This window comes from Cervus canadensis, chromosome 6 (assembly GCF_019320065.1).
Source record: "Cervus canadensis isolate Bull #8, Minnesota chromosome 6, ASM1932006v1, whole genome shotgun sequence".
NCBI classification, from domain to species: Eukaryota; Metazoa; Chordata; class Mammalia; order Artiodactyla; family Cervidae; genus Cervus; species Cervus canadensis.
Genome location: NC_057391.1, coordinates 95188515 through 95203470, shown reverse-complemented (window position 1 = coordinate 95203470; position 14956 = coordinate 95188515). Strand labels below are relative to the sequence as shown.

The following is a 14956-nucleotide window of genomic DNA, read 5'->3' as shown; positions in this document are numbered from 1 at the left end:
TCCTTTTCATAACCTTCTGGTTTCACAGCCTTGTTTGATAGCTGTGGGGGAGCGCGGCCCTGTCCCTGAGAAGGAGCCTCGCGTGCCCGTGTGTGCACAGCCAGCCCCCCATGGGAGTGAATCCGCACGGCCCCCCGTGGCCAACCCTGGTGGGCCCCCAGGAGGAGGGCGGCCCGGGCAGAGTGTGCGGAGGGCTGCTTCGGTGGGGAGCTTCGGGCCCCAGGCACCTGCATGGGGATCTGAAAGGTGGATTGCAGGGGACGGAGGCCGGGCCCCACCGACTCCTTTCAGGGAGGAGGGTCAGAGCTGAGCTCTCGAGAATTCGGCGCCCAGGGCGGGTGCCCTCTGGCCGGGTCTGGTGCTGGTCCCGTCGCCGCGATGCCATCTTCTCCGAGGCCTCCGGTCCTTCCCCTGGGTGCTTCCCGGACTGCCCGTCTCCCGCCCCAGTCTGCTCTGGATCCCCTGGCCCATCACTCTCAGCCAGACCCCCGACTGCTTCGCCCCCTTGTCTTATCTCTCCTGTCTGGCGGCCCAGGCCTCCACCTTCTGCCTCGCGCTCAGCTTGGAGACGGCCTGCCGGGTGAGCCGTGCAAGCCGTGTAGCATCCCAGGGACCTCGGGGCCGCCAGCTTCCTCCTGGTTCCCCTGGAAACATTTTCAAGGCTCCACCTCTTCTCAGACTTATGCCCTACCTCTTCTCTGTCACTCTCAGCGAACGGCCTTGCTCCCCGTTTCTCTAAGAAAATAGAAATCACCAAAATGACAACGTCTTACTTCCGGTCTCCCTCTGCAGTTTTACTCTGGAGATGATGACGGCTGTGAGGATGAGGATGGAGGGTAATAGCTAACTTTTCCCACCCGTAACTCCGATCTGCCGCGGACCCCCTCCTCGTGTCTCAGAGGGAGGGGGGCCGCCTCCCCCCCCACCGCCCGCGCCTTGCGCGGCCGCAGGAGATCCAGCCACCCGGATCTCGGATTCTTCCCCTTTCCGCTTCCTGCGGACCTAAGAACGTCAGTGACCTCCTTTGTCTGACGTTCTGCATTTAAGCTGCAGTCGCTCCTCTGCCTCCCATTTCCAAATCCCCTCTAACCCACTGTGGTCTTATTTCGGCCCCGGTAACTCCGCTGAAGCCACGCGGAACAGGGTCAGCGTCCCCTCTGTTGGCCCAGCGAGTGGGTACATGAGTCCTTCCGCGCAGCGTTTGGCACGAGTGAGCGCGCCTTCTGAGCATGCCCTTCGCCCTTGGCTTCCGTGCTCTTCCTGTTTTTCTGGCCAACTGTCCGAGTCCCCTTCCCTTCCGCGTCGTCATCCTCAGACTTCTGCCCTCCGCTGCTCCTCTTCTCGCCCACTGAACTCTCAGCACTGACTGGAGGAAGGTGCTCAGTCAATATCAAATTATGTATGCAAATCAAGGGGGCTTCCCCAGGGGCTCAGCAGGTCAAGAATCTGCCTGCAGTGTAGGAGACGTGAGTTCGATCCCTGGGTGGGGAAGATCCCCTGGAGGCGGGCATGGCAACCCACTCCAGGATTCCTGCCTAGAGAATCCCATGGACAGAGGAGCCTGGCGGGCTGCAGTCCATGGGGTCGCACAGAGTCGGACACGACCGAAGTGACAGCATGCATACAGACACAGTGTATATACAGGCCTCCTTATTGGATGGCCAGTTGACACATGGCTGATTTTTATTGGTTGACCACATTTTTATTTATTAAGACCACCCAGGCATCCCAGGTGGTGATAGTGGTAAAGAACCCGCCTGCCAGTGCAGGGGATATAAGAGATGCAGGTTTGATCCCTGGGTCAGGAAGATCCCCTGGAGGAGGGCATGACAGCCCACTCCAGTATTCTTGCCTGGAGAATCCCATGGACAGAGGAGCCTGGCAGCTACAGTCCGTGAGGTTGCAGAGTAGGACACGAGGGAAACGACTGAGCCCACATGCATGTACGCAAACCCAGCAGTGGCTTCAAATTCAAGCAAGGTGCTCAAGGGTATGAGCAAGCAGGAGCAAACTTTTTCAGGAGGGATACACATTTCCAATTATAAATGATGTATTACTTACTGCAGCTGGAGTCCACTGAGGGGAAAAAGCCATAACAGCTTATTTCAGACCTAATGCAGCTATATGTTAGCAACAGAAATGATGTCGCTATCTTATTAGAAATACCACAAAGAGATTACTTAGCAGCTGTCTCCCGCACTGTCTTTTCATTTTGCTCTGTAGTTCTTGGCAGAGAATCTAGGAAAGAAAAAAATAAAATAATTAAGCCACACTGTTTTCCTAGACTAAATGATATCTGCTCTTCTGAGAAACAGATCTTAAAAGGTGATGTATGTTCCATGATTATTAGAAATAGAACATTTTCAAAATTGTTCTTTTTCCCCCTAGAGACATGTGATTAAACTTTATGATCTTTTCTCTTCCAGGACTCATTGTAAAGTTTCTCTTAGCTCCATGTTCCAAACTCAAAACTCGAGGGCCAGACATCCGCTTCAGGTTCATAATTAGATCTTGAAACCACCCACTTTGAAAAAAAGAATTCCACAGAGAACTATTTAGGGCTCTCTTTTCATTGAGATAAAGAGATGCCACATGTGGAGCATTTATTTGTTTATTCATTCATCATTCTTTCCCAAATAATTATGTTAACAGCCTCTTAAAGTCATCTTAGAATGGATATTATTTAATGTATGGAAAGATGCTTGGTAAGAGAGCTGCTGAGTACTTCTTACTTTCTTTGGCCTTTACCTGCCAGGGTTTCTTTTCCCCGCCTTCAGGATGAGCTTGCTCGCAGGGCCCGCGTGGCTCTGTCCTGGGTCCTGCCTCCTCTGTCCTTGGCGCCGTCATTCTGATGGGGATTTGGGTTATACTCTCTTTGTGCTGCTTTCATTTTCCCATCTTTGTGCAACTCTCTACTTAAGCAGAGGAAACCCTTACCAGTCCAGGGAAAGAGGGACTTGTCAAAGTTAAATCAGAAGTCAGGGCTCATTGCCTGCTGATTTGTAGAGCTCATGTTTTTACAGCACAAGTACGAACTAAAACAGTGATCTTACGGCCACTTTAATTTTTATTGACATGTCCAAAAATTAATAAGGCTAAAAGAGAGACAATGAGGCAGGTGCAGATTTTGTAGAAAACATTGTTAATGCTTTCAATCTTTTGACGTTACCTATGTGCCCAGTAGAGTAGAAGGCAGAATTGAATGCAGTGCCGAGCCCAGAGTAAGAACCCAATGCGTGTTAGCACAGGGGTGGGAAAGTCGTTGCCTGCAGTAACGGAAAGGTATGGCTCACGCTGGGTGGGGGGTCATAGGGGGTGGTGGGGCTTGTGGCAAAATAGAGAGCTCCCAAGTTACCTAAAGGCATCCATGTTTAAAAAACTGAAAAACACGTGCTCCCCAAATGTAAACATGTCCAGAGATTTAGTGTTGTCCCAGCTTGAGTGTCAGATCTCTGACGTATGCCTGTCTCTTGTCTTATTTCCTCTCTTCCCGTTCCACACGCTTTACTTCCCACCTCCATCCACCCCGTATCTCAGACTACTGGCTGCTTCAGCCAAGAGCTGCAGTCACAAAGTGTCTACCTCATTTCAAAGAATAACTAATGTCCATCAACAGATGAATGGATAAAGAAGAAGTGGTATATATATATTGTGTGTGTGTGTATGTGTGTTTACACAAAGGAATATTATCAGCCATCAAAGAGAGTGAAGTAATGCCATTTGCACCAACATGAATAGACCTAGAGATGATCATGTTAAGCAAAGTAAATCAGAAAGAGAAAGACAAATACATGATGAGATCGTTTATGTGTGGAATCTACAATTTGATACAAATCAGCATATCTATGAAACAAAAACAGACTCACAGATACAGAGAACAGACCTGTGGTTGCAAAGGTTGGGGGGTGGGGGTGTAGGGAAGGAAGGGTTGGGAGCTTGGAATTAAGAGAATTCCAAAATTAGGAGAGGCAAACTGTTATATATAGGATGGATAAGCAACAAAGTCCAATTATATAGCACAGGGAACTGTATTTGGTATCCTGTGACAAGCCACAATGGAAAAGAATATGAAATAGAATATACATGTATATCTGAGTCACTTTGTTATACAGAAGAAATTCACACTATATTTTCAATCAATTGTACTTCAATAAAATTAAAAAACAAAAAACAATCAGGAAATGTGCCTGGATTTGAGAGTGTTTGCTTACATGTGAACCAAGCGTCATTTAAAACATTTTTTAAAAACTTTTCAAACTTTTTTTATTTTTTCTATTATGTGTATAATACTTGTTCTTCATTTGGAAGTTCTAACAATATAGAAATAAATAAAGTAAAATGTTTCGTTCATCCTATCCTCTGCCAGTTTCATTTCCCAGATAAATATTATTAGCTGTTTGGTTGTGTATTCACCCAGATTTTTTCTGAGCATATGAAGTAGCATGTACATGCGCAGACGGACAGGCACAGATTATGTATACGACCCCAAAGAGCTGGACACAACTGAGTGACTGAACTGAACTGAACTGAACAATATTATTAAAATGCTGTGTACCATTCTGCATATGTTACAGATTTTAGTAATAGACCTCATTCTTTGTAACTGCCATTTATCAATATAAACAGTTTATCAATATATAATAGTTAACTTAATCAGTCCCTATTGTGACATTTAAATTGCTTTAGCTTTTCTACTTTTCTGTATCCAGCTCTCTACAAGGACATGTGATAGAGAACCCCCACTTTCACAACCAGACCCATGATTTTCTCCCTCAAACCTGCTTCTCTTAAGATTTTCCATCTTAATTCACAGAACTGCACCCTCGCGGAACTCCATCCTTCCTATCACTCATGCCCAAAACCTTGGGGGCGTCCCGGGTTCCTTTCTTTTTCTCCACGTCCATTGTGTCCGCACCAACTCGGCTGCACACTTCTGCCATTACCCAGTAGTCTGCTCCCAAGCCTCTTCTCCACCTGCATGTGCATCAAAGTCAGGTCCGACTCTGTGTGACCCCACGGACTGTAGCCTGCCAGGCTCCTCTGTCCATGGGATTTCCCAGGCAAGAACACTGGAGCAGGTTGCCATTTCCTCCTCCAGGGGATCTTCCCGACCCAGGGACTGAATCCCCGTCTCCTGAGTCTCTGAAACGGCAGGCAGATTCTTAACCACTGAACCACTTGGGAAGCCCACTATTTGGTAGACTGTATGATTTTTCTTATTTTTAAAAAAAGATGCATTTAAAAAACAGAACTTAACTTGAATCTAGTGGTGAGGGTACAAGTGAACAAAATCTTTCAATTCAAGGATTTTTCATCTGGGTTCCGTGAACGTAGATCTCTGACGGATATTTAGCATCTTTTAAAATTAGAAACGTGGTCAACAAGCACCGTCATCTTAGCAGCATCTCGGACTTTGTCACCAGCAGCTTGTAGCTGTTCAGTCGCTCAGTCGTGGCCGACTCTTTGGGCCCCCGTAGATTGCAGCACGCCAGGCTCCTTCTTTCACCATCTCATGGAGTTTACTCAAACTCGTGTCCATCGAGTCGGTGACGCCCTCCAACCATCTCATCCCCTGTCACCCACTTCTCCCGCCCTCAAGGGCTCACAGATTTTGGCATCATAATTTAGGTGTTGTGGCCGTCTTGAACTCGTTCACCCTCTTCGCTGCTTTGGAATCACAGTGACTCCTCCTTGCCTTGAATCCTCCCTTTCCTCCTCCCACCACTGGGTATTTGTCTTGGCACTGGGTCTTGTTCTTTAATGTGTTAATAAAGAAGCACCTATAATATCTTCTTGCTAATTTGTGTTTTTAATACTCATATCTATTTCAGTATAATTGGCTTTATTTTATGCATTTAAAATTAGAGTCTTTATCAAACTGCCACAAGGGTTCATGGTGCACAAACATTTAAGAGCTCTGTTCATCAAAGGAACTGTTGTTTGTTTGAAGGAGTAAGCTACTCAAACAGATCATCCCTGGGCAGTTTATAAAACTGAAGTGCCCCCAGATTCCAGTGCCAGGATAATAGATGCACGAATATTCAGGGCTGTTGTGCCTTTCAGTCATTCATCCCATGCTTATCTATTTATTAATTTAAATGATTCACCATCATCTTTTTATTCATTAGTTTCTTTTTACGAACGCTCTGGCCCTTGTTCTGGGTCAGGCTTAGTTGCCCTGTGGCAGTGTGGGGTCTTACCTGACCAGGGATCGAACCTGCGTGCCCTGCAGTGGGGGGCGGGCTGGACCCCCAGGGAAGTCCCCCAGGGCTTGTCTGTTAAGTGCTTCCACAGCAGTGCTCTGCGTTGGAGCTCTGGGAATCGGAAGTGCAGCTCTCTCCTCCCCCATGCGCCCAGTGGAGCCCTGAAAACGACTCTGACCCGGGCACGCACGGCAGAGCCGCTATCCCGAGCCTGTCCTGCTTCGACTTCCCTCTCTGCCCACCTCTGCACGTCGGAGAGGTCAGGCCTCGCTCCTGACTTGTTTCTCCGGCCACGGGTTCTCCTTAGACGATCTTATGCCAAAATACAACATCCAAGTGCTGGTGATTTCCAGCAGACCAGATCTCTCCCTAAGGTCCTGACTCACCCACACTTAACGTCTCTGCCTGGGTACCTCATGGCCTCCCGAACTTCACACAAACAGATTTCTCCCTCCTGCTTCAGTAAGTGGCATCACTCTCCATCCTTTGGCCCAAGCCGAAAGTCACCCAAGGGTCTTCCTTGAAGCCTCCCTTGCTTTTGCTTGCTTTCCCTTATCCTGAATCAGCAAGTAATATTGGTTCTGTATTCATGGTGCCTTAGGACCGTGCTATTCTGAGTGTGGTCGGCAGATTGGTGCTGGCCCATGACGACTTAGGCGTGGACACTCAGAGCGGGCACCAGAAGCTTCTGTGCTGTTGAGCCTGTGTGTGCAGGCTCAGTCGTACCCAACTCTTTGCATCCCCACGGACTGCAGCCCTCCAGGCTCCTCTGTCCATGGGATTCATTCTCCAGGCGAGAATACTGGGGTGGGTTGCCATTTCCTCCTCCAGGGATTCTTCCCCACCCAGGGATTGAACCCGTGTCTCTGGCATCTCCTCCACTGGCAGGCGGATTCTTTACCACCAGCGCCACCTGGGAAGTCAGAAGCTTTTAGAGCGGTTTGAAATTGTCATGATGCCACGTTCACAATGGCAGACTCGTCTCACTGAACAGGGTGTAGACGACCTCAGTTCCGGTAAGCTCAAATAGTGAGTCATACACGGTGCAAGTTATGTAGTAAATAACCCTGTGTGGTAGGACCAAGTTACAGTGTGTGATTATTTCTGATTGATTTATCAGCTGTACTCTCAACGTATCTAAAAATCTGTGGAAATGTAAGCCTTTCTTTTTATACCTTACAAGTTTTCATATTTAATCAAAAATTTCATTTTTATTATTTCACAATATTAGTTGACTAAGGAAATAAAATGTATGCTGGTCATTTTCACCCTCAGTTTACAGAAGGTAAAACAGGCCTCCCTGGAGTTTCTTTTGTTTGTTTGTCTGGTTTCTGGTGAGAAAATCCTTTTCATTTCTGAATGTGGAAAGAGTGTAAACCAAAAGGTGCGGGTGGGAGTGAGTTTGAAGAAGCAGACAAGAGTACATATTTGTTTTCTTCGGAACTGCGATCGCTCACACCCCGAGTTCAGTTTATAGCTGTCACTGATGCTGACGTCCCGAAAGCATAATGCTTGGTGATTTGTAGAGACATACTGCCTGTGATGCCGTGGAACCATCACAGTGTACAAGGTGGTAGAATCCACAGTGAGACAAAAATATTTCTTTAATGCCATCCAAAAAAGTTCAGTTCAAAACCATGAAAATTTTTTGAACAAAAGGATATTGGATTTGAAAGCTGATTGAAGCAGATGTTCAGGGTTTCACATATAAACAGGAGGGCTTTACAGGCTTCTTGATAAGTAGCGTTTCAGCTTGCCAAGACTAAAATCCATATACAGTTGGTGAGACATTGGTGAAAGATGGTTTCAAAGGTATTTGCTAGGAATGTTGTGCGAATCCCTAACAGAGAGGGTAGGCAAGTGCTGCTTCTAGAACCCCCATAGCTCAGCCTATTCTGGAACCAGCTAATGGGGCAGAGGGCTAACTCATGGAGCAATTACAGTCAGCAGTGTGTTTTTTCATGGTAAGCACGGTCATTTCACTCATATTCTTGTTTATGTGCAGTTTGAACATGATGGTGATATGAAGGAAGAATTTCTTTTTTCAGCTTTGTTGCTGACAAACAACAAAGTCTGAACTGTGTAGATGAAGGATTAGATTGTCAACAAACATTGACTGGAGTTTACATTTTGTGTAGGAGCAGGTTCCAATGGTGCAGAAAGCATCCTGAAGATGTCACCCTGATTTAGAGGCTGCACCAGAATGTAAATCAATAGATCATCTCGCTCATGAGAAAGTCCTGCCATGAAAAGAAATGTTGGTGGAACTAAACCATGGGCTGAGTGCCGTCCTAAAGATCACAATTAGGTAAAGGCTGCTGTGTTAAATTCCGAATTATGCTGTGTTACTTGATCCTGTGGAAGCAGACCATGAACAGCTGTTGCTACATGCTGAGGTATCAGGATGATCAAGAGGACAATTGTTTGAGAATGTTTGATTTACAGAAGATCTCTGTACATTTCTGTAAAATCAGAAGACAGTTTGATCCTGGCCTGTTGAAGAGATGAACTGGACGAGCAGGACTGCTTATATATCTAATACCTTCAGTGTTTTTAACGATCTTGGTACTTCCATGCAAAGAAGAAACGTGTTTATCAATGGCTGATAAGATCAAAGGGCAAAAAAGGAAAGCTAGGAGCTTTCTACAGATCATTATGACACGCGTTCCATAATTTAGCAACGATCAATGCAAGTGATGATCTCAGTACTGCACATCTGTGAAAGGCTATCACAAAACACCTTAAGATTTGATCAGGCATTTTGAATTTTATTTTCCATCAAAAGAAGATCTATGCCAAGAAAATTCATGGATCCAGAATCCATTTCTTTCATCAAAAGATAACTTAAATTTAACCATAACTTACAAGATATACTGCTAGAACCGGCTTCTGTTGAAGGATTTAAAGAACTCTGAAAACGTAGTAGCACTTTCTCCATTTTAGATAAAACTTTAAAATGAACAAACTGAGCTTGCTGAGATTGCTCTAAAACCTCTTCTGTTTCATTCTGTGAGACTAGTTTTTTTTCCTATTCTTATTATCACCATCATATTATTATTATGAAAATAAAACTTAGAAATAGTTTAGATGTACTTGGTCCCCTACAAGTAGCCTTGCTGGCAAACACACCCAGGTTAGAAAAATTATCAAGCAAGAAGCAAAGCAATTTGCCATATTAAAATTTTTATTGAGTGCGTGCTCAGTCGTCACCAACTCTTTGCGATCCCACGGACTGTAGCCCTCCAGGCTCCTCTGTCCATGGAATTTTCCAGGCAAGAATACTGAGGTGGGTTGCCATTTCCTCCTTCGGGGGATCTTCCCGACCCAGGGAGTGGGTCGCTCTGGCATCTCCTGCATTGGCAGGGCTCTTCACCAACTGTGCCACAGTATTTCTGGGCTCTGTGTTCATTCACAGTGTACCTATAGACACTTAACACGGGGATTCATTTTTTTCCCTCAAAATGAAAAAAGTTACAAGTGTAATAGTGATCCTAGGTATTAGTTGCCTACACACATACTTTCAATGAACAACATACGATTTTCATAGTCCTTTTTCCGTTTACTTTGGTACTATTTATTGCAATCTAATTTCCTGTTGGTTGAACTAGGAATACAAAATTACAGTTTTTATCTTGCATGTCTTTTTATTTCACTTTTCTAGTGATTCATTTTTATTAAGTTTTACCAAGTATCAGTTTGCAACACTGGAAAATTTTTTGAAAGTGGTCCTTTACCAAAGAGAATTTAAGCAGGACTGCCTTAGGGGACTTAATAGAAAAATGAGACTTTTCATGAAAACATACCGTCTGAAAAGAATTAGTTCTCTTACCAAGTCTCTCAAACTATTAGACACGTTCTCAGTTACTTTATTTTGAACCAGAAAAGAGTGTTGGGCCCGAAGTAGCCTCAGTCAGTAGGAGATTTTGCTGCTTACAGAGGTCACCTAATGAAGTTGATGAATAAAGAAGAAAGGAAATTTCACATGGATCCAGTCTCCTGCCTGGTATTATTCACTCATAATTGCAAATACTGGCTATCATTGCAAACAAGCCTTTAAAGATTATTTTAAAAGCAATCCAGTAAGTGGTTACATATTGTTGTTGGCTGTGGTCAGTCACGAAGTCATGTCCAACTCTTTGCGACCTCATGGACTATAGCACACCAGGCTCCTCTGTCCTCTATTGAATCAGTGATGCCATCCAATCATCTCATCCTCTATCACCCCCTTCTTCTCCCCACTTCAACCTTTCCCAGCATCAGGGTCTTTTCCAATGAGTTGGCTCTTCACACCAGGTGGCCAAAGTATTGGAGCTTCAGCATCAGTCTTTCCAGTGAATCTTGAGGATTGATTTCCTTTAGGATTGACTGGTTTGAGCTCCTTGCAGTCCAAGGGTCTCTCAAGAGTCTTCTCCAGTGCGCCACAGTTCAAAAGCATCAATTCTTTGGCACTGAGCCTTCCTTATGGTCCAACTCTCATATCCATACATGACTACTGGAAAAATCACAGCTTTGACTATATGGACCTTTGTCAGCAAAGTGATGTCTCTGTTTTTTAATATACTGTCTAGCTTTGTCATAGCTTTCTTTCCAAGGAGCGAGCAACTTTTAAAACAGTCACTGTCAGCATGACTTTGGAGCCCAAGAAAAGAAAATCTTTCACTGCTTCCACTGTTTTCCCTTCCATTTGTCCTGAAGTCTTGCCATGTCATGGGCTCCCCTGATAGCTCAGTTGGTAAAGAATCTGCCTGCAATGCAGGAGACTCCAGTTCAATTCCTGGGTTGGGAAGATCTGCTGGAGAAGGGATAGGCTGCCCACCTCAGTATTCCTGGGCTTCCCTGGTGGCTCAGCTGGTAAAGAATCTGCCTGTGATGCAGGAGACCTGGGTTCAGTCCCTGGGTTGGGAAAATCCCCTGGAGAAGGAAAAGGCTACCCACGCCAGTATTCTGGCCTGGTCTCAAAGAGTCAGTCATAACTGAGCGACTTCACTCACTTGTCATGAAGTAATGGGACCAGATAGCGTGATACTAGTTTTCTGAATGTTGAGTTTCAAGCTGGCTTTTTCACTCTCCTCTTTCACTCTCATCAAGGGGCTCTTTTTTTCCTTATTAGTGATCATAAATATATATATATATATATATATATATCTTAGAGTGAATGAAAAAGAAACCCAAAACATACATTTTATAATATTATGCAAATACACATGATAGCTTATGGTGAATGATATTGGATTTGTGATCTCCGAAGATTTAGCTTCAGGACCAGGGACCAGTCTTGATCAAGAGCTCTTGTGTAGCAGAGCTTTATTAAAGTGCAAAAGGGACAGAGAAAACTTCTGACACAGGCATCAGAAGGGGGCAGAGAGTGCCCCCCTCGCTAGTCTAAGCAAGGGAGTTTATACTTTTTTAATTGGTTATTACAATAAACGAAAAGAATGTCTCAGGTTGTAAAGCTCTTACTAGACCCACTCTCACAATTTACATTTTAAGATGACAGGATTAGAACTAACAATAGAAAGATCTTACCAGACCCACTCCCATAATATACATTCTAAGATAACAGGATTCCTTGGAAGGTTTTCAAGAAGGAGAAACTCTCCTCAAGCAGGATACATTGTTGTTATATAATCCTTAGTACAGAGTTTAAACGGAGTTGTTTGTTGTGTAATTATCAGTCCCGGGCTTAAAGAAAAAAATATTTTCTGTGACTAAGACCAAGGAACATAGAGGGATAAAAAAGATGTTTGTCCTTTCCTCCTCCTCGAGAATTCCAGACCCCTCTCTCCTCCTTGGGGACTTCTTATCAACCTGCCTAGGAATTGACTCAGATACTAAGTGGCTTCAGGTAAAAATGTCTAGTGTCAGTACCAAGCCTGGAATTTAGAAAGTCCTGTATCCCAGACAACTTTAACAGATGTGAAAATGACATGCCCTGGAAAATAGAGTTAATGTCTCTAAAAGTGACTCTGGTGATAATGAAAACATTTACATGAAGGCACACATCAAGAATGAATAAAACTGTTTCATGAAATAGGACCGTGGGGAATACTCAAGAAACACCTGGAGTAACAGGCAAGTTTGGCCTTGGAGTATGGAATGAAGCAGGGCAAAGGCTAATAGAGTTTTGCCAAGAGAATGCACTGGTCATAGCAAACACCCTCTTCCAACAACACAAGAGAAGATTCTACACATGGACATCACCAGATGGTCAACACCGAAATCAGATTGATTATATTCTTTGCCGCCGAAGATGGAGAAGCTCTATACAGTCAGCAAAAACAAGACCGGGAGCTGACTGTGGCTCAGATCATGAACTCCTTATTGCCAAATTCAGACTTAAATTGAAGAAAGTAGGGAAAACCACTAGACCATTCAGGTATGACCTAATTCAAATCCCTTATGATTATTGTTAGAAAATGCAGCGGGAAGAAAGGGCCACCTCTAAGGACTGTTGATGAAGGCCTTTATTGGGTGGTCGCTCTCGGGCAGAACTCCCGGGGGCGGGTGAGCGAGGAGACAAAGGGAGTCTGCGAGGTATGAGGGGTGGGGAGAGGATTTATAGCCAGGGCCGGCGTCCAAGCCAGGTCTTCCCATATAAGGAAGAAAGCGCTGGCTACAGCGGCGGTTGGTGTCCAAGGGCTCCGTGTCGGTACCTGATTGGACCAGGCTGCAGGGGGTCGGTCCCTGGAAGTTTAGTCAGCCTCCGGAACTTGCCTGCGGCACTCTTCCGGGGCATGCCTCAACATGCCCGACCTTTCATCCCGGCCTTTTTGTTATAGGACAAGGGGCGCCGGTTCTCTCTGGCTACTTCCTGCTGAACGGGGGCGGCGAGGGGTAGGGTGTGGCCGGGATGACAGGGAGCGTCTGCCGTTAATTTTGTCACAGAGTGTTTGTTGGAAGCCCTTGGTACTGCTGTCGCAACACCATCAGCTGGACCGTGTTGAGCTGCTGTTTGATAAAGGCCAAGAGCTTATTTAAGAGACAGGGCCCGAAAGTTAAGAGCAACAAGAGGATTATTAGTGGTCCCATTAAGGTTGAGAGCAGGGTGGTCAGCCAGGGGGAGTTTTGGAACCATGATTCGAACCAACCTTGCTGGGCTTCCCGTTCCCTCTTTCTGCGCTCTAGTCTTTCTCTTACTTTGGCCATGGACTCCCTTACTACCCCTGTATGGTCTGCGTAAAAGCAACAGTCCTCCTTGAGGGCTGCACAGAGGCCCCCTTGTTGTCCGGCTGCCCCCAGGGCGAACAGCGTTGCTAGCATGACACAGAATTCCCTGCTCTGGTCCCAAGGGAATAGCACCTCAGGAGTAGGAAGCAGATGGCTAGGTATGTGAGGGCCAGGGACAGTCGAAGAGTGGAGGACCAATCGCGGGGGGCCGCGGCCGCTAATCCAATGGCAAAAAGTATGGCCAGAGCTGTGATTGTAAGCAGCCACAGCAGGTGATGCCAGGTCAGCATCGGATATCGGGATGTGGTCCCTCAATTATTTTGGGATCGATGACAGAGGGGTTCGGGTGATGGTCAGTTTGGTCGGCCCCGTGAGGGTGGAGCGGTAGGAGTGATTGGGAGGAGGGGCCTGGACCGGGGCCACCCCTGTCTCTGGGAGACCCGGGGGAGCTCGTTTGAGCCGGGTCAGGTGATACCAGGGCTCGTGTCCCAGAAGTTTGGCTGCCGTGGGAGTGGTGAGGATTACAGTATGGGGCCCCGTCCAGCGAGGTTGTAGCAGGCGGGGACTCAAGGCTTTTAGCAGTACCTGATCTCCCGGGGCCAGAGGCTGAGTTGGCCCCTCGTTGTCTGTCGGTTGTGGCAGGACCCGGTCTGCGTGCTCTCTCAGCAAGGATCGTAGGAGGGAGAAGAGGGGGAGGTACCCCGCAAGTGGGGGAGCCTCTCCCTCTGGGAGGTGAGTCAGGAGTCAGGGCCTGCCGTAGAGCAGTTCAAAAGGGGTCAAACCTGATTTGGAGTGTGGTGTGGTGCGAATGCGAGTGAGTGCCAGAGGAAGGAGGTTGACCCAAGACAGCCGCAGTTCTGAGGCAAGCTTCGTCAGGTGCATCTTGATGATGCCGTTCACCCGCTCTACTTTGCCTGACGATTGGGGCCAATAGGGGATGTGGAGATGCCAGTCGATACCCAGGGCCGTAGCCACCTGCTGGGAGATCTGTGAGATGAAGGCAGGCCCATTGTCAGACTGGAGAGAGTTTGGCAACCCAAATCTGGGAATGAGATGGGTCATCAAGACCTCTGCCACCGCCGCTGCCGTCTCTCGGGCGGTGGGGAAGGCCTCGACCCATCCTGAAAAGGTGTCCACCAAGACCAGCAGATAGTGGTAGGTTCGATGTCTGGGCATGTGGGTGAAGTCTATCTGCCAATCCTGCCCGGGCATATGTCCCCTTAGCTGGTGAGTCTCCTGTGGGGGTCGGAGTCCTCCTTGAGGAGAGGTGGAAGCACATGTTAGGCAGGAGTGGTGGACAGCATATATGGTCTGTCTGAGATGTAGGGGAGAAAAGACAGGGCTGAGAAAGGAAAAGAGAGCCCTTGGTCCGATGTGGAGGGTATTGTGGATTTGGGATATTATGACCTTAGCCTGGCGCTCAGGAAGCACCGGTTTATTATGGAGTAGTATCCATCCCGACGGGTGCCTCTGAGCCCCTTCCTGTGCCAGCAAGGCTCTGGCTTCTTCGCTGGAATAATCTGGGTTGAGGGTGGATCTCAAAGTCAGCAAGGGCTCGGGGGCTTGTTGTAAGGTGATTTGTCGAG

The 14956-nt window shown here is 46.7% G+C and overlaps 1 protein-coding gene across 7 annotated transcripts in view; it reads left to right on the top strand.

The window, feature by feature from the left end:
- Positions 1 to 14956, top strand: part of EFCAB11 (EF-hand calcium binding domain 11) — a 241040-nt gene that overhangs the window by 115767 nt on the left and 110317 nt on the right. Inside the window, exon 6 of one of the 7 annotated variants that reach the window (XM_043472756.1) lies at positions 8342 to 10430. The exons of the other annotated variants lie outside the window; for them this stretch is intronic. Coding sequence (XP_043328691.1) covers positions 8342 to 8393 — 52 coding nt within the window. The 3' untranslated portion in view covers positions 8394 to 10430. Of the gene's footprint in view, positions 1 to 8341; positions 10431 to 14956 lie in introns of those variants that run through there. 7 annotated transcript variants of the gene reach the window in all.